At 62.4% G+C, this 27,467-nt stretch overlaps 1 protein-coding gene across 7 annotated transcripts; it reads right to left on the bottom strand.

The window, feature by feature from the left end:
- Positions 1-58: 58 nt before the first annotated feature.
- On the bottom strand, positions 59-20,275 carry HNF1B (HNF1 homeobox B). Of its 7 annotated transcripts, none has more exons than XM_027472196.3 (9): positions 19,757-20,267; positions 15,379-15,578; positions 14,010-14,274; positions 13,414-13,655; positions 7,218-7,381; positions 4,348-4,480; positions 4,054-4,245; positions 3,620-3,738; positions 59-1,968 (listed from the first exon to the last, which is right to left on the bottom strand). In XM_027472196.3, the coding sequence occupies exons 1-9, from the start codon at positions 20,092-20,094 to the stop codon at positions 1,948-1,950; spliced, it is 1,674 nt and encodes a 557-aa protein (XP_027327997.3). In that variant the 5' UTR covers positions 20,095-20,267; the 3' UTR covers positions 59-1,947. The 7 variants fall into 7 exon arrangements, with proteins under 7 accessions (XP_027327997.3, XP_071882160.1, XP_071882159.1 ...); XM_072026059.1 differs by having other exon boundaries at positions 14,010-14,196; positions 19,757-20,263; XM_072026058.1 differs by lacking the exon at positions 19,757-20,267 and adding an exon at positions 19,020-19,387.
- Positions 20,276-27,467: the final 7,192 nt, after the last annotated feature.

The following is a 27,467-nucleotide window of genomic DNA, read 5'->3' as shown; positions in this document are numbered from 1 at the left end:
GGTCCACCCCAGCAGCACCTCCCGCTGCGGCAGGATTCACAGATCACACAGCACCGAGTAGGAAGAAATGGTGTTTAATTATGGTATACATTAAATTAGACGTCATTCTGAATATTGGTCTCCAATTCGTGGTGACTTATTCACCATAGGGCAGCTCCCATCAGTCCCAGCAGAGGGTCCCACCGTGCCAGACACTGTACAGACACACAGGAAAAGTCTTTCTTGCCCCAAAGAAAGCATCCAGTGTTTTTCTGAGCAGTCATCATCCGTCCACAGGCACCTCCTCTGCTCTTCACCTCTCTAAAGCACCCTCAGCAGTTGGCACACGTGGCAAAGATAAGGAAAAAAATGAACAACTGGGGAGATCCATTTCTGAAGGGGTTTGTGCACGGAGGTGCTTCTGTCCCGTGGGAAGTGAGGCGATGCCGTGTGCGGCTCCCACAGTTCTGGAAAGTTGGGCACCTAAACCACACCAGTGGGTGCAGAGCTGGGACGTGCCCTCGCCGTGGAGCTGGGCTGAGCCACAAGCTGGAGATGGTCCTTCGAAGCCTGTCCTCTGGGAGCCACCGCAGGCGGGGGGAGGCAGCCCTGGGACCGGTGGTCTGAGGCTGCCGGGGTGCAGGAAACATCCCGTGCCCTCAATCCAGAGTGAGCAGGGAGGAATTTGGGTCTGTGGGAACTCAGGGCTCTTCCAGCCTGCTTCTTCAGCACCTCTCGGAGGCGACGCTGCCACGGCGAGAGCACCGTGGTTACTGCTGAGGGGGGAGCCAGCCAGGCTCAGCAGCAGCAGCGGAAAATAAGGCACCTACACTGGCTGCTTTCTGGGCAGGAGACGAGGCAGTGACCGGGCACCCATCCCAGCCACATCCCACGGAGAGGAGGAGAGGCAGAGGGTCTCCAAACCCCGTCTGAGGACGATCCCACCAGCACCTCCTGCTGCCACATCCCCTCGCACAGCACAAGAGCCACGGGCTCCCCTGGCAGCCGCCGGTGCTCTGAGCTTCCCGGCAGCGTGGCAGTGCTTCCCCACCCCACAGCAGCCCGTCTTTGTGCCCCCCAAATCAGGCAGCCCCCGAGTTTTTGGGGTTGCCCAGGCTCTGGCCATCAGCAGCCAGCTGCTGGGGCTGTGCTCAGCACCAGCACCGTGCCGGGGGGGGGACACACACGTGTGGACTGGTGCTGCTGGACCGGTGTCCTCACACAGGCACAGGGCTTTCCTTGTGGGCTGGCTCATTGAAAGGAAGAAGGGAAATACAAAACCAACAGCGTACTCAGCTCTGACCTTTACCAAAAAAAAAAAAAAAAAAAAGGGAGAGAGGAGGTTCAGGACCAATATATACAGATGGGGGAATTGCACTTAATTACAGTAGTTTACATCCATTGGACAAAATTTACTTCTTTTATATAAATCTTTATGTATAGGAGTGGGGACAGGTGAGGATGGAGCAGACTGTACCTATATTTACAGTTTAACTGGCTCAGTTCAACAGCTCACGCGATTCCTCCTTCCGAGCGCCAAGTAACAGACCCAAGTCCCTCTCAGTCCGTCGGGCAGAGGAGTGTAACTTAAATACCATCCGTCCTCCCCTGCTGCCACCTCTCAGGGCAGCTCCTTCCTATTCCCTCGGGAGAGCCAACGGCCTCTTGGAAGGCGAATACTTCAGAAAAAAAAAATAAAAAAAAATGATAAAAAATAAAAAAAATCCTCAAGACACATCTCGGAAATACTGCGCGGAGGGGAGGAGAGGCGCGGTCCCTGGGCAGGTGCCCACGGATGGGGCTCGGGCTGGTCCCGGCGGGGTGCTGAGCCTCCGGCTCCGTGTCGGGGCAGTGGGCTCCTCGCTGCGGCGCTGGGCTTCTCTGCGGCTCGGCGTGCGGGTCGCCCGCGGGATGTTGTGGAAAATAAAGTTCCCGTTGCTATGTGCAAAGGCAGCGAGGTGTGGAGCATCACCAGGCTTGCAGGGGACACTGGGGAGGGAGAGAGCAGCACGGTGACGGGAGGGCGAGGGCAGGAGGCTCCCCGGGGAGACCTCCTCCAGGCCCCCCGACCTCGGTGGCACAAACCCCAAGCAAGCCCTGCAGCACCCCCAAAGGTAAAGCAGATCAAAAGCACATTGAGCCCGATATTGCCACCCCCAAAATAATACTCTAAAAGGAAAAAAAAAGGGGCCTGTTTCAGCGATTGTTCTAACAGCCCCTGCCCCGTTCCTGGGGTCCCCCGGTCACCGGTGGGGTGGGGGCCGGCAGCCGCGGGTGACCTTGTGGGCTGGAGCGAACAGCAAACATCGTAACGCGGAGATAAGGAGACGCCAGGAGCCTCCCGTGACATGTCATTAGGGACGGGCCGCGGCTATCAGGTGTTTGCTCACGTAATAAAAATGGTGGCTCGGCCTCGAGCGTTGTCAGAGGAACCGAGAGCTGCGCGCCCCTCCTGCATGGAGGGGACAGCTCGGGGAGGAGCAGCGCAAACGGCCACCACCAAAACCCAAACCCTGCCAGGGCTGGGTGCCACGCCGGCCATCGCTGGGGGAGTTTCACACCCATCCCGGCCCCATCTCCCCGCTCCTGCACGGAGAGCCCTTCTCCTGCTTTAATTAAACCGTGAGGGCAGGATGGAGGGAGGAAAACGAGCGAGCCCCGGGCAGCGCCACGTCAAGGTAGGCTGACCGCAGCCCGGCGGCGGGGCTGCCCAGGCGCTCTTCCCATGCAAGGGACATTTCCTGTGTGCGGCGGGCTCGTTTCGGCAAGCCGGCATCAAAGCCAGCCCGTGGCAGGAGAGCACGATTAATCAGGGGGAGTTCGGGCTGAGCGCACACCAGATGGGCCGATAAGGCCGCGCGGAGGAAATGGAGCTCCCGAGGAGCCCGGCCGCGCCTCGCCGCCCCCACGCCGCCACGCGCAGGGCAGCGCTCGCCCCACGGAGAGCAGGAGCCTGCAGCGAGCCCCGCTGGAGCACCCGGTGCCATCACACTTCTGCCTTCCCCTGTAGGACACCCCAGGCACCCCGAGCCCCCACGGTGCCCCCAGCCCCTTCCCTTTTTTGCCCCCTGAGCAGCGAGCGGTGCCGAGCATCCGCAGGGAGGTCCCGCAGCAATCCCACGCTGTATTTACTCTGCGCTCATTGCAGGCATTTTTTTTCCTCTCCACTGTCAAAGCTGGGTAAGAAAAGTTTATCTGCATACAAGTTCAAGGCTCTCTCTTATTTATCTAGCAATCAATAAGGGCCGCATATTTCCCACAGTCCCCAGAGCCGGCTGGTAGAAAGGGGCCATTGTCTGAGGAAGGCCTCGCGCACCTGATTTGAGCCGGGATAAGTCCTGTGCCGGCACGGGGCAGATAAAGTTTGGGGCTGGGGCCGCCACGCACCCAGCTCCAACCGATCCCGGCTCACCCTGGCCACGAAGGGCTGGAGCCAAACCCCCGGAGGATGCCCCAGCCCCGTGCAGCTGAGCGTGGCCTCAGCCAAGCGCTCGCTCTCCATCCCAGCCACTTATCACCTGTGTCCCCATCACGCTTGCCATCTGCAATAGGGTTTTTTTGCAGCCCACTGAAGGTGTTCGGCACCAAAGGTGGGACCCGAGGAGCGAACACCCCAAATTACCCCAGCCCTGACCATTACCTGCTTACTGGAAGACATGTTGGTGAGCGTGCTGATGCTGCTGGTGTCCGTCACCACCATCGCTGAGGGGAAGCGGGAGGTGTGGGAATACTGGGGAGGCTCCTGCTTGTGTGCATACACTGCGGAGAGAAGGGGGACAAGCGGCCGTCACGGAAAAGCCACCCAGAGCTTTGGAAGAGGAGCAAAGCAGGCAAACCCCGCACTGCACAGAGGGGTGCGTGGGGATGGATGCTGTGCGGACAGGGACACGATAAAACAAGTGGGAGGAAAGAAGGGGACAGAGCAGGGCGCATCCACCCCACCCTGGCTGGCACCCAGGGGAGCGAGCAGCACACGATCAGGGGCAGGGGCACGCAGGAGGAGGCAGAAACCCGTTTCCCATCAATTTAATCTTCCAGGTGCCCCCCAGGGCAGCCGCCCGGCCGGCCCCTTACTGTGCGAGTTGGGCAGCTGGGTGACGGTGGCCATGAAGGGCTGCTGGGCCATGTGGCTGGGCGACTGCTGCATGAGCGGCTGCTGGTGCGGGCTGTGCAGCTGCTGGGAGAACTGGACGGGCTGCAGGGCCGCCAAGCTGCCGGCCACGCTGTTGATGACCGGGACGCTCTGCGCCTGCGAGGTGTTCAGACCTGGAGGAAGGGACAGAGCGGGGACGGTGAGCGCCGGGGTCCCCAGCGTGCCGCGGGAGGGGGCGCGGAGGTGTCCCGGGGGTGTCCCGGGGGTGTCCTTACTCTGTGCGATGGCCATGACTCCCGAGAGCGGCGTCATGATGAGGTTCTGGGACTGCTGCGCGTTGTGGTGGGACAGGCTGTGGATGTTGGTCAGGGTGCTCACCGGGGGCAGCCCGCCACCTGACACGGAGATCTGCCAAGGAGCAACGCAGAAAGAGACATCAGGCACACGGCGAGGGCTGCTCCCGGCTCCCTGATGCCACCCGGACACGGCAACCCCAAAAAACAGGGATTTGGGGGGTGGAAAAAGCCCCTAAGAGCTAAGCAGGCTGCGGCCACGCTGGACACCTTTCAGTGAGGCGCCCTGAGGCTGCAGACCCTGGCTGGGACTCCTGAAGACCGCGTTAATAAATAGCAAAGCAGCAGCGGTGCAAAGCTCCCCTGGAAGCGGCTGCCAGCGCTCCAGCAGAGCACAGCGCCGGGCACAGGACGCGGCCCAGGCGTTTGCCATTGTGCCCACCAGGTCCAAGTTCCTGCAGCTGGGGACAACTGAGGACTCTCAGCACTCATTAACTTCCAGCCGTCACGGTTGTAGAGGAAAGTGGGAAATATAAACCTGGGAATCTTACAAGAAAAGACAAAAAAAGACCTGGGTGATCTTCTTAGTCATCACTTTTATGGAAAAAAAAATCCTGGTTTAGGGTCTGCAGCCACGGCGTGCAGATGGGCAGTGCTGGTGAGGTGGCCAGAGCCGGCTCCCTGGGTTTGGGGTTGGTGCGTGATGGTCAGACACACACGGAGATCCTTGGAGCGTGCTGGGAGGGCTGTGTCGGTTCCTGGTGTAAACAGGGGCACAGCAGTGCTGAAGTATTGCTGAATTATTGAGTCGCTGCATTACTGAGTTCTCCTAACCCCTCTGATGGAACCTCTTGCACCGAGCAGCTTCGATCCAGGTTTCGGAGCCATCCTTTGGGCTCTCCGTGTGACACTCCTCGACACCGGTCCCAGCGCCTTGTTTATTTTGCCCATTGAATTTGAGATAGCCTCATTGCGATTGAAACATCAATAAATTCCAGAGCACGAGGGTGACTCATGTTTCCTTATCCAGTACTTTCCACTTTCAGAGTTTCTTCAAGGCCAGGTCACACCACGCCGTGGTGCACGAGCCGCTCACCTGCAGCCTGGGCACGTTTCAGGGGGAGTTGGGCAAAAGAGCTGCTCCCAAAAGAGGTCACCTGGAGGGGGCAGGACTGGAAAACACCCGCCAAGCACTGGACCATTGCAGGGGGCTCTCTGGGACCACAGGAGCAACACAAAAACACGAAGGAGGGAAACACCACAGCTGCCTGCACCCTCCGTAGCACTCCTCCCTAAAACACGACCGCCTTCAGATGCAGCAATTTCCTTGGCAGCTTTTGGTTTCATGCGGGGTATTAAAGGCACATGTTTACTTACTAGAAACCACAGCCTACAGCATATTTTTATTAAATAACTTGCAAGCACTAGCTAGCCTTGCTTAAAGATCAGAGATAAGCTGGCAGAGCTGCTGGGGAACCGAGCAGCCCCAGACGGCGCTGTGCAGCGGGGATCATTCAGCAGGGCTCTGCCCTTGTGTGCCTTTAACAGGCTGCTTCCCCCCCTGCAACCCGCTGCACTTCTGCCATGCGAGGGAAGCTCCCCTCCCCAGGGGCTCCTGTCCCCCACAAAAAAAAAGGGGCTCCAGCAGAAGGAGCTGGCTGGGGTGTGCCGAGAGCTCCGCGCCACCGAGCTCCTCGCACGGCTTTGTCCTCTCACCCCCCACCCTGCACTGTCGGTGCCTGCTGCTGCCTTCAGTCGTGACTCATTTTATGACTTCAAGGCTCAGGGTTACGAGGCTCAACACACCCCGAGGGAGGCATGGGTGTGCTCAGGGCGCATGGCAAGGGAGCGTGCTGCGGGGCTTGGGATCGCCCTGCAGCGCTTCCTCTGCCTGGAGAAGGGCGCTCGGCGTCCCCAGAGCTGCACCCGAGCCGTGGGGCTGCAAGGAGCCCCTGGTGGGGGTGAGAGGGGAGAAAGACAGAGCAGGGAACTGCCAGGAGCCCCTTGTGGGGGCGAGCAGAGGGAAAGGTAAAGCAGGGAGCTGCCAGGAGAGAGCCCAGGCTGCAGGAGGGAGCACCCAGCCGGCAGGCTTGTGGGGACGCACAGCCGACGGGCCAGGAGGGACAGTCCTGCGAAAATGGAAGTGAAAACCGGGGCAGAGCAGGGCTGGCCCCGCTGCCAAGGGCCATGCGTGACTTTCACTTTCAGCAGGAAAACCTCCCGGAAGAGCCGCCGGGCAGCCAGGCAGCACAAAGCTGCAGCAGCCCGCTGCGAGGGAGCGCCGTGCTCCTGTCCCATCCCGTCCCGTCCCATCCCATCCCATCCCATCCCATCCCATCCCATCCCGTCCCATCCCATCTTGTCCCGTCCCGTCCTGTCCCTGCCCGCACAGCCCGGCACCAGCACACGGCCACGCTCAGCACCGGGGGCTGGCACCGTCCTGGCACGGCCGGGCAGGAAAGAGCTTCCCAACAAAAAGCTCCGAACCCGGGAGGGCTTTAGGAAAAGTAATGAATGAGCATTTTATCAACGCCCGTGTCATCGGCGGGGGAAAGCAAACAGCGATCCACCCAGCGCGCAGCCAGTCAGCGAGGCATGCGATCGATGGGAGCGGAGCGGGCTCTGTCAGGTTTATGGGCTGTGTTTGGGGACCATGCGGGGCCGCGGGGCCGCGCAGAGTGCTCGAGGCGGGCGCTGGGGACGGGCACGCGCCCGCGCCACGGCCCCGGCCCCACAATGCCCCATTGTTCGGCGCGGGCCGCGTGTGAAACCCGGGGAAAGCGTGTTTGCTTTGCCCGCTGGGCCCTCTTATCTTATCAGCGCCGCCGCCACAATCGGCCAGGTGTACTCACCATTTTACCGTCGGGAGAGAGCAAACCGTGGCCTGGGTCCAAGCCGGCCGGGGAGACCTGCTGCAGGACCGCCTGGCTGGTGGTGACCATGGCACCGCTGCCGTGGTGGCTGATGGCCCCCGAGGACGCCGCCTCGCCGCCGGCCGCCTGGCTGTACCGGACCCCTGAAAAACAGCATCAGGTGTTGGCATCGCCCGCGGGCACCCCGGTGAGGGCACCCCCCGGCTGTGCTGCCCCCCAGCCCTCCCGGGGCGTGCAGCACAAGGATGTGTGAGCCCCCTGAGTGATGAGCAGGAGGGGGGCAGCAGGCGAGGTGCCCCCTCCTCCTGTGCTGCTTTCCAGCCTCTCCCCAGCCCCATCTCCTGAGACTGCCCAGAGAAAATGAAGCTGAGGGATACCAAGCGCCCAGAGAGAGCTCTCGGAAGAACCCAGCCATCCCTGATGGCCACGGGGCAGAAAGGGGCTGCCCCCATCTGACCCACCCAGCCCACAACAGGCACCCCTTCTGCACCCCTCCACGCCCCTCGTGCACGGTGCACACCCACGTGCAACCTCCACCGTGTCCGAACAATTGCCCTCGCTTTTTTCTCAGCCTCTCCTGCATCCCATTTCCCTCTTGATTTGCTCTTGACCAGTGCATGATTAACAGAGAGCCGCAGGAGGACAGAGGGACCAGAAATGCAAACCTCCAAACCGGAGCGCAGCCTGACACCGCCAAGGGGTGAAATCTGGCTTGAGCGCAGGTCTTCAATATAAATCTATTTAATTTGGCTAAAAAGCCCTGCACTGATAACCATATGATCAGCCGTGTGTCATCGAAAGGCATCTACAGATCACAAATAATTAACCGAGGAAAACCCGCGGGAAACAAAAGCGTCTTTTACACGGGTGCCCTGACAACTCTGGTGAGAAGCCATTCATTACGAGGAGCCCAGCACCGGGCTCGCAGCCGGGTTCACTGAACTCCCCGGAGATCGAAGCGAGGGCCCAAATCTCTCCTGGGATTGAAAATCACCAGCAGCAACCCCTGTGAGCATCATCAGCCCCAGCCAGAGCCAGGCATGAACGGTGACCCTGGCCACCACCGTGGGCACCTTGAGGACCTGTCCCCAAACCCACAGCTCCATGCGCCCAGGTTGAGGGTCTTTGTCCTGGGGTTTTGGGGCTCTTTCTGCCAGGTGCCAGGAGCCCCGCTGGCACGGTGGCCAAAGCCCCGAGGACCTGGAGCTTCAGGGGCAGCTCCGTGCAGGCTGGCAGGTTGCAGGTCTGCGGGGATGCTCCAAAAACCTTTGAGTTAAGGAAGAAACGTCTGAAATAACCAATAACTTGAGTCTGGCCGCTTTGTGCGCGAGGCCCCAAAAGCAGCAGACAGGGCACGGCAGGCTACCTGCTGCCATCGCCGAAAGCACGGAAAAGTCACCCTTTAATCGCCTCCAAATTTTCACCGTCAGCTGGTTAAACATGTCCCGCAGATAGGAATCTCCCCGCGATGTCTGGTTCCTGATCATTTCCCAGCAAACCCCTTTATCCCTGATAATACAAGAATGTCCTCTGGCAGGTGGATATTTGCCGCTACGAGTGGACGTCCCAGCCATGAGCAGGGTAAACATTACTCAACCGGGGCACTGTCACCACATTCTTCCCCGCGGCCCCGGCCTCGTGCAAAGTGTGCTTCAGCCGCTGCCGCTCCGAGATCCTGCAGCGCTGCTCAAACAATGGAAGGGGAGATAAAATAAAGCCCTTTCTGCTCACAATGGTCTTAAAGATAGACCGGGAGCGCAGGCGGCTCCGGCTGGAGATTAAATTATAGTTTCTGCGCCGATGAAATTGTGATTGAATTGGCTACGGAAGAAACCCGAGGCGTGTTTGAGAAATGCAGGACCGGGGGAGACCTCGCCCCTGGGGGTGAGGGTCTGTAAGGTTTCAAGCAGTGACACCGCGAGGGGGGGATGCCGAGGTCTGCTACCTGCCGGGGCGATCTCCCCCCCTTTGGATTCCGTGAAGCTTTCAGTAAGGACAAAATTTGACACCCCAAATCACGCCGTACCCACTTCAGCCAAGACTCGCAGAATTAGAAAGCTGTCTTTAAAAAGCAGGCGATGTTCAAAGCTGATTTTCTAGCTTCTCCCTGCAATCCTAAGGACGAGACTGCTGTTTGAGGAGCGATAACCACCGCCGAGGTGTCCGGGGAGTCTGGTGGCCAAGGCTTGGGCAGGGTAAGGGCTTTCCCGTCTGCTGCAGCTAACGTGCAGGCCTTTGGGAAGCCACCAACTATTTTTTTTATTTTTTCATTCCTAGAGCAGGATGGCTATCGCTGCTGGTTGTACACCCTCGCTGTGGGGCTGGATTTTGGCAGATTTGGGTTGGCACCGGGAGGCTCCCGCTGCTCAGTTCCAACAGCGCTCCGGGCGATGGAGGTGCCGGTTTGCTCTGCTCCCCGCTGACCTCCTGCCCAGTCCCACCTCAACCATGGCCATGGTGGGGCCATCCTATGGGTCTGAACATAGGATCTGTCCCCTGACACCACTCCGACCCCATTTTCTGCCCCCCCTGGGGCGCACGGCTCCCTCCTGGGGGGCTTCATGTCCCGCCTAAGCGCAGGGTTTATGGCACGGCGGGCCAGGCGGCTGCACAGAGCCGGGCACGATTGTTGTCCCTGTGCTTGAAGCAGCCCCAGCACAAGATTTATTCCTCCTCAGCCTCTCCCCGTCCCGCTCTGCGCAGCCGCCCCGGAGAGGAGCCTGCCCGTGAATCACAGTTAATGGGCCTGCCCGCGGAGCCTGCGCCCTTAAAGTCTTTTTTTTTTTTTTTCCCCTCCAACTGGAGCTACAGCCATAATATAAAAGTCTGTTTATGGGACCCGGCTATTGTTTGGCCCCCGAGCTGCACAGCCCGTGAAACGTTTTACTGCTTTCCCATGTTTCCAGACAAACCGCGGGGTCTGGCTCCCGTAGCCTTAACCCTGTGTTTCAGCCCCGCGGCCGGCACCCCCGGCTCTGCGGGGTGCCAGAGCCCGTCCCCGAGCCAGCACATCCCAAAGCACATCCCCAGGAGCATCCCAAAGAGCATCCCGAGGCACATCCCGAGGCACAACCCCTGGCAGCAGCTCTCACTGCTCACACCGGCTGTGTTTTCACCCGGAGCCTCGCCGACACCCCGCAAATCGCCAATTTTGGGGCTGCCACTCAAATTGTCCCTAAAGTGTTAATCTCGCTCAGTTACAGAGGTGCATAGTTTATATCCATTATAAACCTGTTTATTGGGACTGGACCCTCCCATTTTGCTGCTGTCATAAAGCCCTAATTACCCCCCATAAAACCGGGAAAAGCTCCTAACAGCGCACCGTCCCCACCGAGCTGCACAATGAGCGCAACAGGAAAGAATTACAACGGCTGGCACCGGGTCCGCAGCCAGAACCAGCACGTACCCCACGGCTATCAAAGAGCAACTTGAAAGATCCAGATATAAACTGATGTACCTCTGGACCAGGGTTTTATGGACGGGCTTTTCTTTAAGGAAAAAAAAAATAATAAAAAATTAAAATCACCCGAATTGCCCTCGCGGCTCACCGAGAACCTGAGGGCGTGGGGCTGAGTTATTTTTATACTTGTACGGAGGTCTGTGGAGATATCTAAAATCTGTACCATGTATATTCAGATATAAATAACGTTTTTTATTATCCACACGCATGTGAAGGATGGCTGCTGTGTGGGCACTGCCAGACGGATGGGGCGGGCGGGGGAGATGCTGCGGGGCCGGGGCTTTGCGGGGCACCCCGGGGCCCTTTGTATGCAGTGGGGACATGGGGGGGTGGGGGGGACACAGCACGTCACCTAATCTCGTCAATGCACTGATTGTCTTTGGGGCTCTTGAAGATAAAAATGGCATAAGCCAGAGTCTGTGGCATGGCACCGAGGCAGCGAGATAAAGCCCTGAGTGACCTTCAAGTCAAACAGGGAACCGAGATCACTGATAATGCCCTATAGGAAGGGAAAAGTCCAGAGTCTGAGAAGCCTCCGAGATAGGCTTGAAGTATTTACCTCCAAATAGTCAAAAACTCCGGCCTGAGACTTGGCTCGGGGTCCCCAGGAAGAGGCTGGGAGGATGCTCGACTTTTCCAGCTCTTTCCCCATGCCCCTGGCCGTCACCCTGCCCTTTTTGGCAGGGCACCCCCCAGGCGATGCCGCCGGTGCCCGGTTTTGGGAGCAGTTCTGGGCTGCCCCTCGCATCCAGCCCCACCGTTCCCTGCCCCGACAGAGGGACAGGACGCGGGGCAGCGTCCCCACACCATCATTAAGCTGTTAAGGAGGCGCTGAGGGCTCCAGACAGCGCCACTCAGGGTGCAAGGGCAGTTCAAATCCCAGCACGCGCAGCCACGGACGGGGTCAGCACCTCTCGGAGGACCCGGAGCTGCTTTGGGGGCTGCAAACCCGCTGCCACGCAGCTTGTGGGGCCCGAAATGCCACCGGGTCTGACGGACCCCAACACAGGCACTGGCTGAGCTGCAGCCCAGCCTCCTGCTCCACAAGCAGCCCTCGCCGTGCCCACCTCCTCCTCCTCCTCCTCCTCGGCGAGGCCGATGCGCTCCAGCGCTGGCCGCCAGCAAATCCCCGCGGCCGAGCCCTCCTGACCCCTCGGTGGCCATCACTCCTGCCCGGCTCAAAAGCCCCTCCGAATGGGCTGTCATCGGCCCTATAGCCGCGGCCGGCTCCTGCTGGCCCAAGCTCGGGTGGGAAAAGAAAGGTTTGGGCTTAACGGCCCCGCAGCCCCGAGATAAATGCCCGCGGGTGCAATAATTGCTGTCCCCTAATAGAAGGGGACAAAGGCTCTCGCGGGGCGCCTGCATGCGCGCTGGCAGGACGGGGGCACATCAAAGGCAGCGGGGTTCGTTCAAAGCCCCGGCTTAATTGTCAATTAAGCATGCACGGGGGGGACAACGCCATGACAACGCGGGGCTGCATGCTGGTGCGGTATTGTCAAGCCCGGCGGCCGACACAGAAAACAGCTGATTTTGCTGACAATGTGCTTGTAGGGCACCTTGTAAGCAATCAGCCGGTGACAGGAGGGCAAACGTCCGCCCGGTCCCCGCCATTGTGCGGGGCATTCCTGGGGCAGGGTCACGCCGTGGTCACCGCGGGGAGAGCTGCGCCGGGAGCCGGGGCTGCCAGCGGGGCAGGTGGGACGTGGGAGGTGGGGTGCTCTGCGCCCCATGGGTGTCCCCACATGAGGAGCCTGCCTGGGGATCCCACAGCACCCGGGATGGCCCCGTCCCCAGCTCTCAGCACCCTCTCCCCATGCCTATGGGACTCTCTTCGTTTAATTCTGCTCTAAATGAGGCTGGGGGCTTGCAGGGACAGCTCCAAGAGGGGGCTGGTTTTTGGCTCCCCATCCAGGCTGTGCGGGTGCCACCCCAAGGGGGTGCCGGGGGTGTTTGGGGTGCATCGCCCCCAGCCCCTCGGCCCCGCGCTGACCCCTCACCGCCCGCTCTTGTTTGCCGGGGCTGGCGGCTTTGGAGTGCAGATTGCAGGTAGCGGCACAATGGGGATTGTTCTCCCAACAATGCCTCTTGCCCCACGCTGCGGCCGCCGCGGACCCTCCCTGATTACCCTCCCGGCGGCGTTATCTCCTGCTTCAATCCCCCCGGCCGCAAACACCGGGGGCAGAGGGGAGCCCGGCCGCAGGGCTTGGCGCACACCACTCGTGCCATTCGGGTGCCCCCAGGGCGAGCCCTGTGCCCCCCGGGGCAGCTTTCCTCCCCCAGCCCTCCCCGTCCCACATCCCCGCCCCTGCCCAGCCCAGCCCGTGCGGGGACGCCGTCAAATTGAGCCAGCCAAGCAAACACCCATCTGTCCTCAGCAGGATGGCAACCAGCCCTCGCCACGTGGCTCGCCCGGCCACAGGGCTGCAGGGACAGCGTTCGCTCCTCTCCACACCCAGCGAGGCTGCGGGGGGACCGGGCTGTCCCCGTACCCGGGTGCTGAGCAGGGTCCCACCCCATATCCGAAGTGTCTGTGGCCGGTTTGCCAACTGGGAAACCGCACCAAGAGCTCAGCTCAGGGTGGGCAGCACGGACCAGCCTCCCTCCGAGGCCATCACCACCTTGGCTGTGCACGGCCCCAAGTGTCCAGCACCCCTTTCTCCAGGAGAAACGGGGGCGAGCGCGGCGATTGCTCAGCGCCACCACCCCGGGGCTCACCTGGCATCTTGCTGGGGGGCGAGGCGCTGGGCTGGTTGTGGTGGGGGGAGCCGTGGGACAGCAGCAGGTTCATGCTGTGCGGGGGCTGGCCCGAGCTGTAGGCGTCCATGGCCAGCTTCTGGCGGAAAGCCTCCTCCTTCCGCCGGTTGGCGAACCAGTTGTAGACGCGCACCTCCGTCACCAGGTTGGAGCCGAGCCCGTGCGCCTTGGAGGGAGACACCCCCCGCTGCAGACACTCGGCCCTGCGTGTGCGAGGGGACACGTTGGAACAAGGCTGCTGCTGGGGAGCCCCCTGATCCATGGGGGTCCTCGGGTGGAAGGGGGAATTTGGGGGTGTTCGAGCCCTCCCTCAGTGCCTGCCCGCGCTTCCCGACCGCATCCATGGCACAAAAGCCACCCCACCTCCCTCCCACCTCTTGGCATCCCCGGATGTATCAGGGAGCTTTCTCAAGTCTGCACGCTGCCCCCGGGGGGGCAAAGCAAGGCGAAAACAGGGCTGGTGGCTCAGCCACACCGTGCCACTGGGGCTGCCGTGGGTGTGCGAGCCGTGAGCCCGGCACCGCGCATGGTTTTGGGAGGAGAGGGGCGGCCGTTACCTGTTGCACTCCTCCACCAGCGCCTCTCGCTCCTCCTTGCTGGGGTTCTTTTGGCGGTCGTAGGCTTGGTACAAGATTTGCTGGGAGGCCGGCCCCCACTTGAAGCGATTGCGGCGCATCTTCTTGCTGGGGGTTTCGGAGCAGGCGTCGTCGAGCTGGCCAGCCCCCTGGTTCTGCTGATTGAACTCTGGAAAGAGAAACAGCAGCTGATCCTGACTGCTTTTGTCTGTCCTATTTCCACAACCCTGGACTGTCTGGTTGAACTCTGAAAGAGAAAGGAGCAGACGTCACCCGGCCTGTAGCCGCCGCTCAGAGTCACCGGCACGCGCGGCGGCAGCCCCCGGACCCCCCCCTTGCTCCCCAGACCCCCTCCTGCCACCCCCAGCCCCAGGCCTCGGTGTTTTTTGGTGCCGGTTTGGGGCACCCCAGCACCGGCCGCGCACACGGGCAGGGGCAGCGGGGTTACGACCCACCCGGACGGGTGTTTAATGGGGAGGCAAGCGCAGCGCATGCATATTCATGGTGGGGCTCTGCCGGCCTGCGCTTGTTCCGGGAGGAATTTTGCAAGCCAGGAGCCAGGCAGGGCACACTGAAACCCCCCAAAATGAGCTCTCAGCCACCACGGAGCCCCCTCCTCACACGCTCGCCCTACCCCTGGTTCAGGGAGCTGGGGGCTCAGCCCCACGCCCCCGAGGTGTGCGCCAGGGGTGACCTTCCCCGCGTCCAGCCGGGCACTTGTCACCGTGGCAGTAAAGGGAGATTAATGGCAGGTTTTTATTATTCTCAAGGTTTGCGGGGGAATTCTCCCTCTTTTTGTAATGGCTTTTCCCCCTTGTGACAACAGAGTCCCGGGCTGGAGCGGGCTCTGTTTGCTTTCACATCTCCAGGTGCGCTTTCAAAGCGGCAGCGCTTGGTGCTGGACCCTTTTCTGCGCTTTTTCTCGCTGCATTTTGCATCTTTTTGGAGGAGCAGGGCTGGTGGGGGGGCTCCGTCATGCTGGACAGGGCCCTGGGGGATTTAAGGAGCCCTGCTCTGGGTGCTTGGTCAAAAGTACCGAGACCATGCTGCAGGTACAAATCATTTAGTATTTTTTTTTCTTTCCTCTCTCTTTACTTTTTTGCCAAGGAGTTGCCGAAAACGAGCACACTCGGGAAGCGCAGAGAGGAAAAAGGGGGCAGAGGTGGGAAACGGATCTAACGGTGTGCGACCATCGGTCGCTTTCCCAGCTCTGAGGAACACAGATAGGCAGAAACCAAAATGTTCAGAGGGGCTCGGGGCAGCGTCACCGCGACCGAGGGGGGCTCCCACCCGCTCCTCCTGCAGCCCAAACGGATTTCTCTCATCAATCCCGTCCCCGCCGGGTACTTACGCCGCAGGATCTCCCGCTGCTTGCGGACGTACCACGTGTAGAGGGCGGCCCTCTTCTGCGTCTTCATGGGGGTGCCCTTGTTGAGGTGCTGCGAGAGGTGCGACTGGTTGAGGCCGGTGACGTCCACCACCTCGCGCTGCGGGATGTTGTGCTGCTGCATGTAGCCCTTGATCATCTTCGCCGCCCGCCACGGGTCCTCGCTGCGGGGTGGAGGAAACCAAGGGTTAAGCTTCCCCCAAATTTGCCCTTTTTTTTTTTTTTTCTGCAATAGAAGCCTGTTATTATCACCAGAAACCCACTGGTATTGGTGGTAGAAAATTTTCTTCCTGCCTGCCCTGGGCTGAATCCTCTTTTAGGAGGGCACAAAATCCCCCGGCCGTGTCCTTCGGGGGAGGCACCCGCTGGCCTCCATCCCCCCCCCCGCCCCGGGCTGAGGCTGAGGAGCAGAAAGCCAAAGCAAGAGAGCAAACCCAGGGGGCCCCCAGGATGGAAAACCCCAACCACGTAATTTTAAGTCAGTCTCGAATATTTTTCAACACTCGGATTTGGCCCCGGCACGATCCAGTTGCAAAATGGCTCTTCCCTAAATACGCGTTCCTTTGGTGTCCTTGTGCTAGCTGGCACCAGTTTAGGGAACAAACCAAATTACGGCCAAAAATAAAAATGCTGCATGCGTTCTTTTAGCTCCCATGAAAGCAAAATGCAGCGGGAGGCAAACAGGGCGACACACCTGCACCGAGAGCCCCGGGTTTAGGACCCCCGGGTTTGTCCTGCAGCCCTCGAGGACGCTGGGCTAAAAGGAAGTGCTTTAAAACTGAAAAATCGGCGTGGAACCTAAAGCTGGTCACAGTCGTGCACTCAAATAATGAGATATTCTAAGGCTGGACTTGGAATAACCGTCCAAATGCTTTTCCAATTCATTAGTTATTTTGGATCCTTCAACTTGTCAAGGGGAAAAAAACCCAACGAGGAGATTTCTTACTTTTTGTCCCGAACGCAGCACAAAAACAAAGCTGTTTGGACCCAAAGCAAAAGCACCCAACTGCAAGCAGCCCGCTGGCTGCAGGGGCGCTTCGTCGGCTCCCCGAGCCCTGGGGCAGGAGGGCACGGACCCTTTTGGAGGGCGCGGACCCTTTTGGAGGACGTTCCCGTGCCCCAAGCCCATTGCCCCGCTGAGCGCCGTGGGCTCGGGCTGCGGCACCTTTTGTCCAGGTGCCTCCAGGGGCTTTTTCACCTGGAGGAGGACCCGGAGACCCTTTTCCTTCCCACACACGGAGTCCTCAGTGCGTCCCTGGATGCATTATGGACCCCTGGAGCTGTAGGGGCGCACAGCGGCGCTGCCCTTGGGGGGCTCCCCCAGTGCGGACGTTACCCAGGTGGGCACGACACAGCCTGCAGCCCCTTCCCGCATTAAATTACCCACCGAGACATCACCAAAGCAGCACGGAGACAGGGCAGGGTGGTTTTTGGGGACACACACAAGGAGAACTCCTCTCACCGCAGGTTTCCTACGGGCGCTCGGCCCCGCTCCCAGCAGGGAGTGAAGCCGGGCACGAGCCGAGGGGCTGCGCGTGGGCTTCCCTCCCCAGCAGCTCACCGTGCCCACCTGATCCTGCTAATTACTGGTTGCTAATAAGTTAATGGGACAGAGCTCGTCACCCTTTCTCACAGCAGGCTGGCCCACGGCTGCACCAAGGGCATCGCTTTTACAGAGCTAAATCCCGAGCCAGTGCAACAGAGCACACTACCAAAAGGGAAAGAGAGAGATTTTAGGTTACAGGCATGACTTCTGAATTGAAATAAAATTTGGCAACATTTTGGTTGAAAAAAATAATAATTGTTATGTGAGCATTAGAAAAAAAAGTCCACAAATTTCCTTTCATTTTACAACTTCGTGGAGGGCTTCCCTCGGGTATTTCAGGTGTGTTTCTCACTTACGCTTTCAAAGCAATTTTTCAGCGCTTAATTTCTGAGCAACGTTTTTCTTTACAAATCAATTTGACCGTATTCAAAAGGGTTAAACAACCTGAAACCAAACCCAAACATTTTGTTTCATGTTAAACAAAATGTTTGGACTTGACCCAAAATGAAACGTTTGAGTGTTTGTTTGCCTCTTTTCCCTTTTTTTTTTTTTTTTTTCGGTTAACCTAAAAAGGCAGAGAGGAAAACATTTTGATTCAACACAAACCCTTTTTTTTTGTTGTTGTTCTGTCACCAAAATGAAAACCTCGTTAATTGCCTAATCTTCATCAGGACTTTACATGCAGGAAAAACACCGACCCAGAAGCGCTTGGTAATACCGGAGCAGCAGTTCGTAGCCCTCGCCCCGCAGCCCTTCTCCACCCCGTGCTGCCCCTGGCATCAAGGAGAGGCTTTTTTTTTTTTTTTTTCCTGCCCAGAATTAACCAGGACGAAGCCCGGCTGCGAACACCGACCCAGGGCAAGCGCTTCCCAGCCCAACCTCGTGCCCGTCCCTCTCCCCAGGACCCCCCACCTGCTCGCCCTCTTTGTCAGCCTTGAAAACAGGTAAATACACTCAACATCCTCGGAGAAATATGCCAAGAATTTATACACATGGATTATAAACCCGGCTCCCTACATCGGTGATCTATCTAATCTGCATCTCCCTGTGCACACAGCGCGGAGCAGAGCTCAGAGGCGGGGGGTCCGCAGCCACCCCTTCCCCTCTGCCCCGGGCACGTTTTGGAGAGGGTTTTGGCCTCCCCACCTTGGGGACTCCCCTGGTTCCCCTGCGGCACCATCCCCATTTTTTTGGGTGCTGCAGTGACCGATCTCTTGCCCTGTGCACCCAGCAGGGCCGCTGGAGCCTGGCCGGGAGGGAGCCGTGGGGCGTCTCGCCCCGGAGCCGGGCTCTGCACCCCCGGCACCGCTCTCCAGGCTCTGCGAGGAGCCAGGCTCGGCGCTGCCCCGGCACAGAGCTGAGGACATTTGGGCCCCCTGAACGGGCCGTAGGGACACCAAACCGCACGTGGTGCAGGTGGGCAGCCAAGCCCAGGGCACGCCGCTGTCCCCAAAATGAGACCAGGGGCTGAGCACCCCCAGGGGCACGGGAACAGCCCGTGACTGAGCCAAAGCCAGGGCCAGGAGGCTGGGGCTGCGGGGTGGCAGCAGAGCGGGGTTTCGCCCCAGCGTGGGGCTGAAAGCGATGGCTCCCGACGCCTCTACCTTGGCTGCCTCTCCAAGTACAAAGGGCTCTCTTAGAGCAAACACAAGCTCTTTGCAAAAGGCTCCTCAGGGACATGTGCCTGCTCTTGTTTGCACCAAAGGCAAACTTTGCACAGGAACACCTGTGGGAGAGCAGCGACGCGGGGCAGAGCCCTCCCTGCGCCCCCGGTGCCACCCGGGCACCCCAGGGCCGGGCACAGCGGCAGGCGGAGGGGAATTGGGGACAGGCAGAGCACCCAGCGGCACGCAGGAGGGCTGGGTGGGTGGGTGCCCGGGTGGGTGGGCACCCAGCTAACAGCCCTGCAATGCCGTGCCCCTCAGCACCCTGTGGGGCCAAGCGGAGCCCTGGCACGGGTGCCACCACCCAGCCCCGTCCCCAAAAAGCTGGGGGCTGCCTCATACTGGGGCAGGCTCTGAGCACCGAGCACGGCACCCACGGCACCTCCAGCACCCACCACAGCGCTGCCTCTGTCCCGGTCCCTCCCGAAACACCCGGGCATTGGGGGCTGGCGGAGGGGCACACGGCGGCACAGCCCCCGGGGGGGAAAGGCTCAGCGCTGCCCGTCGGGACCCCTGGGGACGGGAGGGAGCCGGGGACGGCCCCGCGGGGCTCCCAGCGCGGTTCCACCGGCCCCGGGTGCGCAGAGGGGGCAGCCCCGAGCGGCACAGCCCCGCTGCGCCCCTCCGGCACCCTCCCTGCCCGCGCCCCCACGGGCCCGGGGCTGCTCCGCCGCGCCCCGACGGCTCGGCACGGCTCGGCTCGGCAAGGCACGGCTTGGCAAAGCTCGGCTCGGTTGGGCTCGACCCGGAGCCGCATCCCCGGGCCGTGCCGGGTCGGGTTTGGGGGTTTCCTCCTTCCCCCCTCCCCGCCTGGTTTACAACTCGGGCAATGAATAACCCGCCTCTCCGCTCACCCTAATCGCGGCCCTTTGTGTATCTTTCTGTTGATGATTTATAGAAATAAATTAATAACGCCCCGGGCTCCACGTGCTGCAGTTTATGTTGCATCTCACGGCGCGGACGCAGGACGGAGCCCGGAACCCCCGGGCACCCCCGGCCCCGCCGCTCGGGGCGGCCGCGACCACCCGACGGCTGCCCCGAGGTGTCCCCGAGGAGTCCCCGGGGGTGTCCCCGCGATGTCCCCGCGCTGTCCCCGCTCTGCCCCCGCCCCGCCCGCCCCCCCCGGCGGTACCTGATCATCCTCTCCACCTCCGCCCGCTGCTCCACGGCCTCCTCGGTGTTGAGCGTCTGCAGCTCTCGGAGGATGGGCGGCGTGTCGAAGTCGTCGCCGTCCTCCGAGCCCTCGTCGCCGGACAGCTTGCCCTTGCCGTGCCCGTTGGCTAGCGGCGGGTAGGCTGCTTTGCCGTCGGGGGGCCCGCCGGGGGATAGGGGCAGGCTCTCCAGCTTGACGCCGAACCCGGCGGCGGGCACCATGTCCTCCAGGGCGCGGATCAGCCCCTCCTTGGTGGCTCCGGAGCTGAGCAGGGCGCCCAGGAGCTCCCGCTGCAGGGCGCTCAGCTGGGACACCATGGTCCCGGGGGGCTCCCGGGGGGGGCTCCCGCCTCTCTCCCCTCTTTTGGCCCGGCCCGGCCCGGCCCGGCCCGGCTGCCCCCGGCACCTGCCGCTCCGCCGCAGCTCCGCTCCGCCCCGGCCGCCCTCTACCAAGCCATGCCGGCCTCCATTAGGCAATATACCTTATGCAAATCAGCGCCGGGAGGCCTCTCCTCCGGCAGCAGCGGGGGCGGCCGCCGCCCGGACCCCGCGTCCCCGCCCGCCCGCCCGTCGCGGCCCGGCCCCCGCGCCCGGCTCGGCTCGGCCCGGCCCTTATCGGCCGCGTTGGGACGGACTTTGCCCGGAGAGGCAAAAACGGAGGCCCAGGAGCAGCGGAGCGGCCGCGGGGAGGGCGGCGGAGCGGCCCCGGGGAGCCCCGACGGCGCGGCCGGCAGCGGGAGGCCCGGAGCCCCGGCGGCCGTCGGGGTGCCGAGCCCCGTGCCCCCCGTCGGGGCGGCCCCGGCCGCGCTCCGCAACGCCCCGACGGCGGCCCCGGGCCCCCTCCGTCCTCGTCCGGGGCTCTTCGGGCTCCCCCCGGGCTGCGGGACCCCAGGGCTCTCCGCCGCGGGGGTCCCGTCGGGGCGCCGCCGGCCGGCAGGAGGGGCTGGGTGCGGACACGCCGCCCTTCGGATGGGGTTTTTGGGGGGACCCGCGGCGGGTTAGCAATGGGGAGGTGCGGGGATGGGGTGCTCGGGGACACGGAGCCCCCACGGAGCCCTGAGAGCCGCGGGGGGAGCAGGGGGCAGGGCTGGGAGTGGGCAGAGGGGGAAACCCAAACCCCGGGACCTGAGCGCAAAGCGCTGCCCTCACCCAGTGAACACAGTGCCAAAAACTCAACAAATTCACCGAACCCAAAGCAGACGGGAGGGCAGGAGAGGCAGCACCACACCACCGAGAACGATGTGCAGGGCTCCTGGACCCACCACGGGGGACCAGGCAATGTCCCAAACCTCCCCCCGTCACCCCCGGCCCCACCAAAGTGCTGTCAGCCTGGTCCCTTCGGCTCTGGAGCGCCAGAGGACGAGGCCGTGGGGCAGTTTTGGCCCCAAAGGTGCAGGAGCAGCCTGGGGGTGGGAGTCGGGGGCCAGGAGGGCAGCGCAGCACCTTGGCAGCCAAGGGCTGGGGGCAGCAGGGCTGGGGGTCAAGGGTGTCCCCAAATGGAGCAGGAAACCTCCCTGCGTGCCTGGGAGGTGGCTGGTGGATGTGTGCGCCATGGCTCTGCGGAGGTTCTCCGCAGGCGCCAGCACAGCTATGGAAGGGAGCTGAAAAGACCCCAAAAGCCCCGTCCCAGCTCCAGGCAGCTCCGAGGGGCTCAGCACCCCACTGCAGGAGCCTCCCTGGCTTTATGGGGTGCAGGGACCAGGGGCTGGGTGACTGACCCCACTCTGGGAGGTACCCGCCAGGTCTCCCATCACCAGGATTTGGGCTTAGACCCGGTGCCCCCCAGCCAAAGGCTCAGTGGAGGAGCCGTGCTGAGCACCCAGGGCCGTGCCCACCTGCCCACGACCCCGACCCAGCCTGGGAACAGCCTGGCTCGGGCTCCGGGAAGCTCCCCTCATCTCTTTCAAGTGGGCTAGTGAGCTTTGACTTGGTCTTTGCACAGCTTCATGGCATCGCATGATAATCATGTTCTGTCACAGTGGGTGACCTGGACCTTGTCCTATTTCCACACATTTGGAAGCACCTGGCTAATGAAGTGGATATTGTTTTCTGGTCCATCTCTCTCACCCTATTGCTCTTCCCCCTTCCTCCACGCCCAGCTCCTCCGAGCGGTGTCAGGAGCCTTATTGCAATCGGCCCGTTCCCATCGTTGTCCGGCACAGCTCATTAACTCCTCTCAGCAGAAGATCGTGGTCATTACGGCTCGGGGGGCCGCCGGGTGCCCCGTGGGGCTGGGAGCACATAGTTTCCCAGCCAGGGGAAGGCACTGGCCCAGTGTGAGCATCACCCCGAGCTCTCACGTGGAGCTGACCAGGGCTGGGAACAGAGGACAGCTCTCCCCGCTGCAGCCCGGCTCCGTGGCCACCTCCACACCATCCTGCACACAATTTTTCAGGATGCCCACGAGCCCCCTGAAACCACCCACAGGCAGCCAGCCTGTGTGCCACAGGAGGCTCAGGGTGCCCTGGGGGGGCTGGCAGCCTCGCCACCCGCTCCCCCAACATCTGCAGCACCACCCAGGCTCCCAGTCTGGAGCCTGAAGCCCCACGGGGTCGGGCGTGGGCAGGGCTGTGGCACAGGGGACTTTGCTCCCAGCTCCCTGTGACCACATCTCATGGTCCCCCCGGCACTGCCCCGCGCCCACCCTCGCCCACGCACCCTGGGGACGTGGGGGCTGTGCCCCCAGGACCATCCTCAATCCCCAGCGCCGCCGGGCGGGGATTTCTCCGACACGACGGGCGAGCCGGGCGCAGCGCCGTGACTCACGGGGCGCCGGGGGAATTCTGCCATGGACGCGCTTACGCATTTTGTATATGCCTCTCATTTTTTCTTCCAGTTTCATTTAACGCCTGAGCGCGTGCAGACACACCGCCTCTGACCTCGTGGGCAGTGGGCAAAAGAGTTCCCACCAAAACAAGGCCATTAAGTCCCCTCGCCGATATTTTTTTCTCCTCTGCCCCCACTTGCGCCGAGATTTTCGCATTCCCTGCCTGCCTCCGCCTCCCCCACAGCGAGGGTGACGTAATGTTTTGTAGCCTTCTCCCATCCCCACCTTTATTAAATATGACCCGCGTTTGATCCCCGCGCAGCGGCGAGGGGAAGCTGTGGTTTCGGGAGGGCTCAGACATGAAAGGCAGAGCTGTGCGCCCTGCCCGGCGCTGGGTGGTGGAGAGGTGGTGACAGCCACCGGGACGGTGGCACAGGCACTGCCGCCCCTGCTGCCAGCCTTCAAGGGGCACCCAGGGCTACTGGCACTTTGGGTTGGGAGGTAAATGTGCTTGCTCCTCATCCTCTCCCTCCCAGGTGGCCGATGAAGCTGTGCTCCCGCTTCCCTTTTAGGGACCGTGCTCAGTCGGAGAGGTCTGGTGGGTGCCCAGCTCCGCACCAAGCCCTGCCTGCTGTCCTCTTCCCCATCCCTGTCCCCTGCCACAGCCCGGCCACCAGCTGCATGCTCGTGGTCCCCAGGACAGAGCAAACCCCAAGGCCACCAAGCCAGACGAGGGGAGCAGACGTGGCCGAGGGGGTGCTGAGCCAGGCGCCAGGTCAAGCGCGTGCAGGTGCTTCGCAGCGGGGACCCCGCCTGCCACCGTGGAGAGGTGGCGAGGCACGAGCTGGGGACGTGGTGGCAGCAGGGCCACGGCCACGAGCCCGTGGGCACGGGGAGGTGGCGGAGGGGTGGGCAGGGGGACAGCCGGCAGCAGCGTTTGTCTGCACTCCCATAATTAATGCTTCTCCCTTACGCTTTGCAAATAACTCGCGACTCTCTTTGTCTGGTGATAAATGGGCCCCTTTGAAGTTCTCCTTTTCTCAAAAGCAAAGCAAAGAAACACTTTCATAATCCAGCTTCGCCCCCCTGTCCTTCGCAGGGGCTTTGGTGCTCTCAGGGGGGCACAGCGGCGCTCCTCGCAGACAGCCACCCCCCCCCCCCGGCACTGCTCGGCATCCCCCTGTGCTGTGCCACGCTCACAGCCCAGCCACGTGCCCCCTGCCCTCTCTTGGGGTCCCCGGGGCTGGGACCCCCATTTTTTGGAGCCCAGGGGCTTCCCACAGCCTCCCCAGGGCTGGAGCTGGGGGTGGGTGCTGCATCTGAGCACCCCCAGGGGGAGCGGGGACCCTCGGTGGCACGGGTGGGTGCGAACGTGACCGAGCACCCATCCCAAACTACACTCGTGTCCCCTGCAGCTCCCAGCCCACACTCGGGTTATGCTTCACTGGTACAGCAAAACAAGTTCTGCGGGGCTATAAAAAGACATTGAAACCGGGGCGAGCTAGGAGAGCTCGGAGCAGTGCAAATGAAATCAGTGCCAGAGCCCTTGCATATTGTCACCGGGCTTACGTGTCACAGCAAACAATGCTATCTCCCGAGGAATCGCGGCACAAAGAACACCACAACAGCGGCCCAAACCCCAAACAGGGGGTCACGAGGCTGAGCCCATGTCCGAGAGGCTCCCCAAGAGGAGCCCTGGCCCCAAATGTGGCCGAGCAGCCCCGTGGTGCGTGCGTGGCACAGCCCGGCCTCGGCACGGCCCCACCGGCACGGCAGGGTCCCGGGACCCCGTGCCGGGCAGGGAGGCGTCCTTGCTTCCCACAGCGCTGTGTCCCCACGCGGGGCACACATTTTGAGCGTGCCATTCTGCTTTATCGAGCAGCCCCTCGTCCGCTGACTTTTTATTAATTTTAAGACAAAGAGGAGGGAAGCGAGCTGGAACCAGCGCGGGAGGAGGGCTTGTTTGCTGGGAAAACAAAAGCAACGGCGCCGTGCCTCCGCCGGGGGATGCCGGAGGAGCACCGAGGGCCCCCCCAGCCCCGAGCCCCAGTCCCTGGGTGCCCCCGAGCCCCCCCCAGCTGTGCCGTGCCCGTGTCACCAGCCCCTCGGCACACGTTGGTGGTGCCCCTTTTGGGCAGGCAGGGGTCCTGGGATGAGGATGAGCGTGGCCACGATGGAAAAAGGAAAATAAACCCCAGCGGCCCGTGGGCAGTGTGGGGAAGCACAGCTGGGGCTGTGCAAGGCGAGCAGACCCCTTCGGACACTTGTTCACAGGACACCACAGCAGGGCCCCAGCCCGGCCACGCACCGAGACCACCCCAGACCCTTTTCTCCCCAGGACGGGGGCGGCCCCGGGTCCTGGCCCCCAGCGGGGTCCGTGCCGGGCCGTGGGGGAGAGGGGAGGGCAAAAATCAAAAGAAAATTGCAGCGGTCAATGGCGCGGAACCGCGGCGGCCTCGGCGGCTGCAGCGTGACTTTGATTCCCCTATCATAACCCCGAATTAAAAATTCAAGCAATTACTTGCATGGCTTCCCTCCGATTAGGCTGGGCCTCGCGTTCATTAATGCGGGCGCACAGAGAAAAGCCATTAGGGCCGGCGGAGGGGAATGTTTCTCTGAGAACAGTTCCGCTTCAGGAAGAAGCCCGGCAAAAAGCCGAATTTCACACATTTCAGAGGCCGCCCAAGCAAGGCCGGCCCCGTGGGGTCCCTCAAAGCCGCCTTTGTCCGCGGGTTTGGGGCCGGGGCTCGGAGCCGGGAGGGTCCGGAGCGCACCGGGGCAGGTGGCGAGGACGGCACCGTCCTGGGGCCGAGGGCAGCGGCCTCCCGGTGCTCGGCATCGCCGCCGGGCCTGGTGCTGAGCCCTGAGGCACGGCGATGTTTCCGGCAGCCCCGAGCCGGGCTCCCCATGGTATTTACCCAGCCCAACCCCGCCGGGTGCATGGCCCTGGGTAGCGGCGAAGGCAGCGGCTGCGGAGTGAAGCTCCTCGTGTGAGCCCGACCCCGGTCCCATGCGGCCCGGGCCAATGCTCAAGCAAGATGCGGCAAGTTTCCCACCCAGCGAGCCTGGTTTTATGAGCAGATTTCACATTTTGCACAGTTTTCTCTCCCCCCTCTCGGCTCAAACCTTTCTCCTGCCCCCAAGGGAGCCGGCGGTGGGGAGCGGGCACCGGGCTCCTTGGTCGCTCCCTCTCCCGGCCCCCCGTGGCCTCTCCGCGTCTCCCCCCGGTGCCTCTGCCCCCACGGAGCCCCCACCTGGCACCAACCCCGTGCCAGCGCACCCGGCGTGCCCGGGCCATCGCGGAAATCTGCGGGACTGAAAAAATGCCAGCACGTCTAGACTGAAATACCAGACTGGGCTCCCGGGGAGCTGCAGGACCCCCCAGGGCAGCGAGGGCTACCGGCGTGTGGGAGAGGCTCGGGGAGGAGACGTGGCCTCGGCTCCTCGGGGATCTCCGAGCCCTGCCTGGTGCTGCCCGTGCCCGGGGTCCCGGCTGCCCCCCGGGGTCTTGTCCTGCTGGGGGCCATCCATCAGCGGCGACCCCGGGGCCGCCCCGAGGAGGACTGACAGAGGTTGCAGCAGGGCAGGGAGGGAGAGAAGGAAAAACAGACAGGATAAAAATCACCGAATTAGCGGGTCCCAGGGAGGGACGGCCTGCGAGATAGCATGGAGCCATTTTTTACAGGGCAGACAGCGGGCGTGAACCCAGGACCAGCCTCTGCCCTCTGAGCCTGCCACTGGAAGCCACCCCTGGCTGCGGTGTGCCCCGTGCCGTTACCGCAGCCCCCGTGCCCCACGGTGCTTGGCACTGCCGCTGTGACCCCACCACCCCGGCACCCTAACGGAGGGGCCGAGAGCCCCCTGTTCCCTCGCAGGGAGAGGAGCAGCGAGGCCAGGGGCAGCCCTCCTGCTCTCGGGCCTCTCGGAGCACCCGCGCTCCCCAAGGGGCATCCTGGTGGCTCCCCGCAGCGGGTGCCTTCCTGCCGCCCCGCGCTTGTGATCCTGGGGGCCCCGGCGATAAGGATCTGCCCCACCCCGGGGTTTTACACGGGGAGAAGAAAGGTGCCGTTTATTACACGCGGGAAAACGCCTGCGCCCTCGCAGCGGCCCCGCTTGGATCCTGGCGTGCCCAGCGTGGGCCCCAGTGGGAACCTCCAAGGGGGGGCACGGGCAAGAAGCACCCACACCCTACGAGGGGTCCCGCACCCTGTGGGGGGTCCCACACCCCATGCACCCTACAAAGGGGGTCCCCCTGCACAGCCACCAGCCCTGTAAGGGGGAACCCTGCACCCCACGCGCCCAACACCCCCTGCAAGGGGGACCCCCGCGCGTCCCCATAGCCCCGAAGTGGGGACCCCCACGCCCCTCGTGCGCCCCCGGCTGCTGCTGCCCGTGGCCGCGCTGCTCGTGCCCGTGGCGCCACCTCGCGGCTCGGGGGCTGGGGGGGGCGCGCTCCGGCCGCCCCCAGGTTTTTGGGAGCGTTGGGCACAGCTCTGAGGGGACCCCGGCCTTGGGAGGGGGCAGCGGTGGCCCCCGGGCACCCCCCCGGGGCCAGCCCCAGGCGCGCTGGCACACGCAGGGTCCCCTCCGTGGTGCAGGAGGGGGCAGCTCAGGGGTTGCTTTGCTCTGAGGTTACTGGAAAGGGGATAAAAAGTCTGAAAGCGGAGGGGGAGCGTGGCACAGGGCTCACGGCTGCTCCCCAATTAGACCAGGGCACCTGCAAGGAGCTCGGTGTGCCAAGGGCCCAGGGCAAACAGGGGTCTGGTGCCACCACGGGGTGCCCGCTGCCATGGGGGCTGTGCGAGCTCCGGGGCAGGAGGCTGGGTGGTCACTTACCAGGTAATGCAAGTCAAAAAAATATAAAATTTAAAAAAAATAAAGGGGAGGGGGGGCTGAAGGGCCTGAGCTGCACGCTGAGCTTTGA

The sequence above is a fragment of the Anas platyrhynchos genome, chromosome 20 (assembly GCF_047663525.1).
Source record: "Anas platyrhynchos isolate ZD024472 breed Pekin duck chromosome 20, IASCAAS_PekinDuck_T2T, whole genome shotgun sequence".
In the NCBI taxonomy this organism is placed as follows: Eukaryota; Metazoa; Chordata; class Aves; order Anseriformes; family Anatidae; genus Anas; species Anas platyrhynchos.
Note: the sequence above shows the minus strand (reverse complement) of the source record. Positions and strands in the feature narration are given on the sequence as shown.

Excerpts from the sequence above, each read along its gene's own strand:
- HNF1B (XM_072026054.1), bottom strand. The coding sequence starts at position 19,381 with ATGCGGCTCCGGGTCGAGCCCAACCGAGCCGAGCTTTGCCAAGCCGTG. Across the intron at positions 13,656-14,009 it reads CTGGTGGAGGAGTGCAACAG|GGCCGAGTGTCTGCAGCGGG; the intron begins GTAACGGCCGCC and ends TCGCACACGCAG. Across the intron at positions 7,382-13,413 it reads GCCCCCCAGCAAGATGCCAG|GGGTCCGGTACAGCCAGGCG; the intron begins GTGAGCCCCGGG and ends GCTGTTTTTCAG.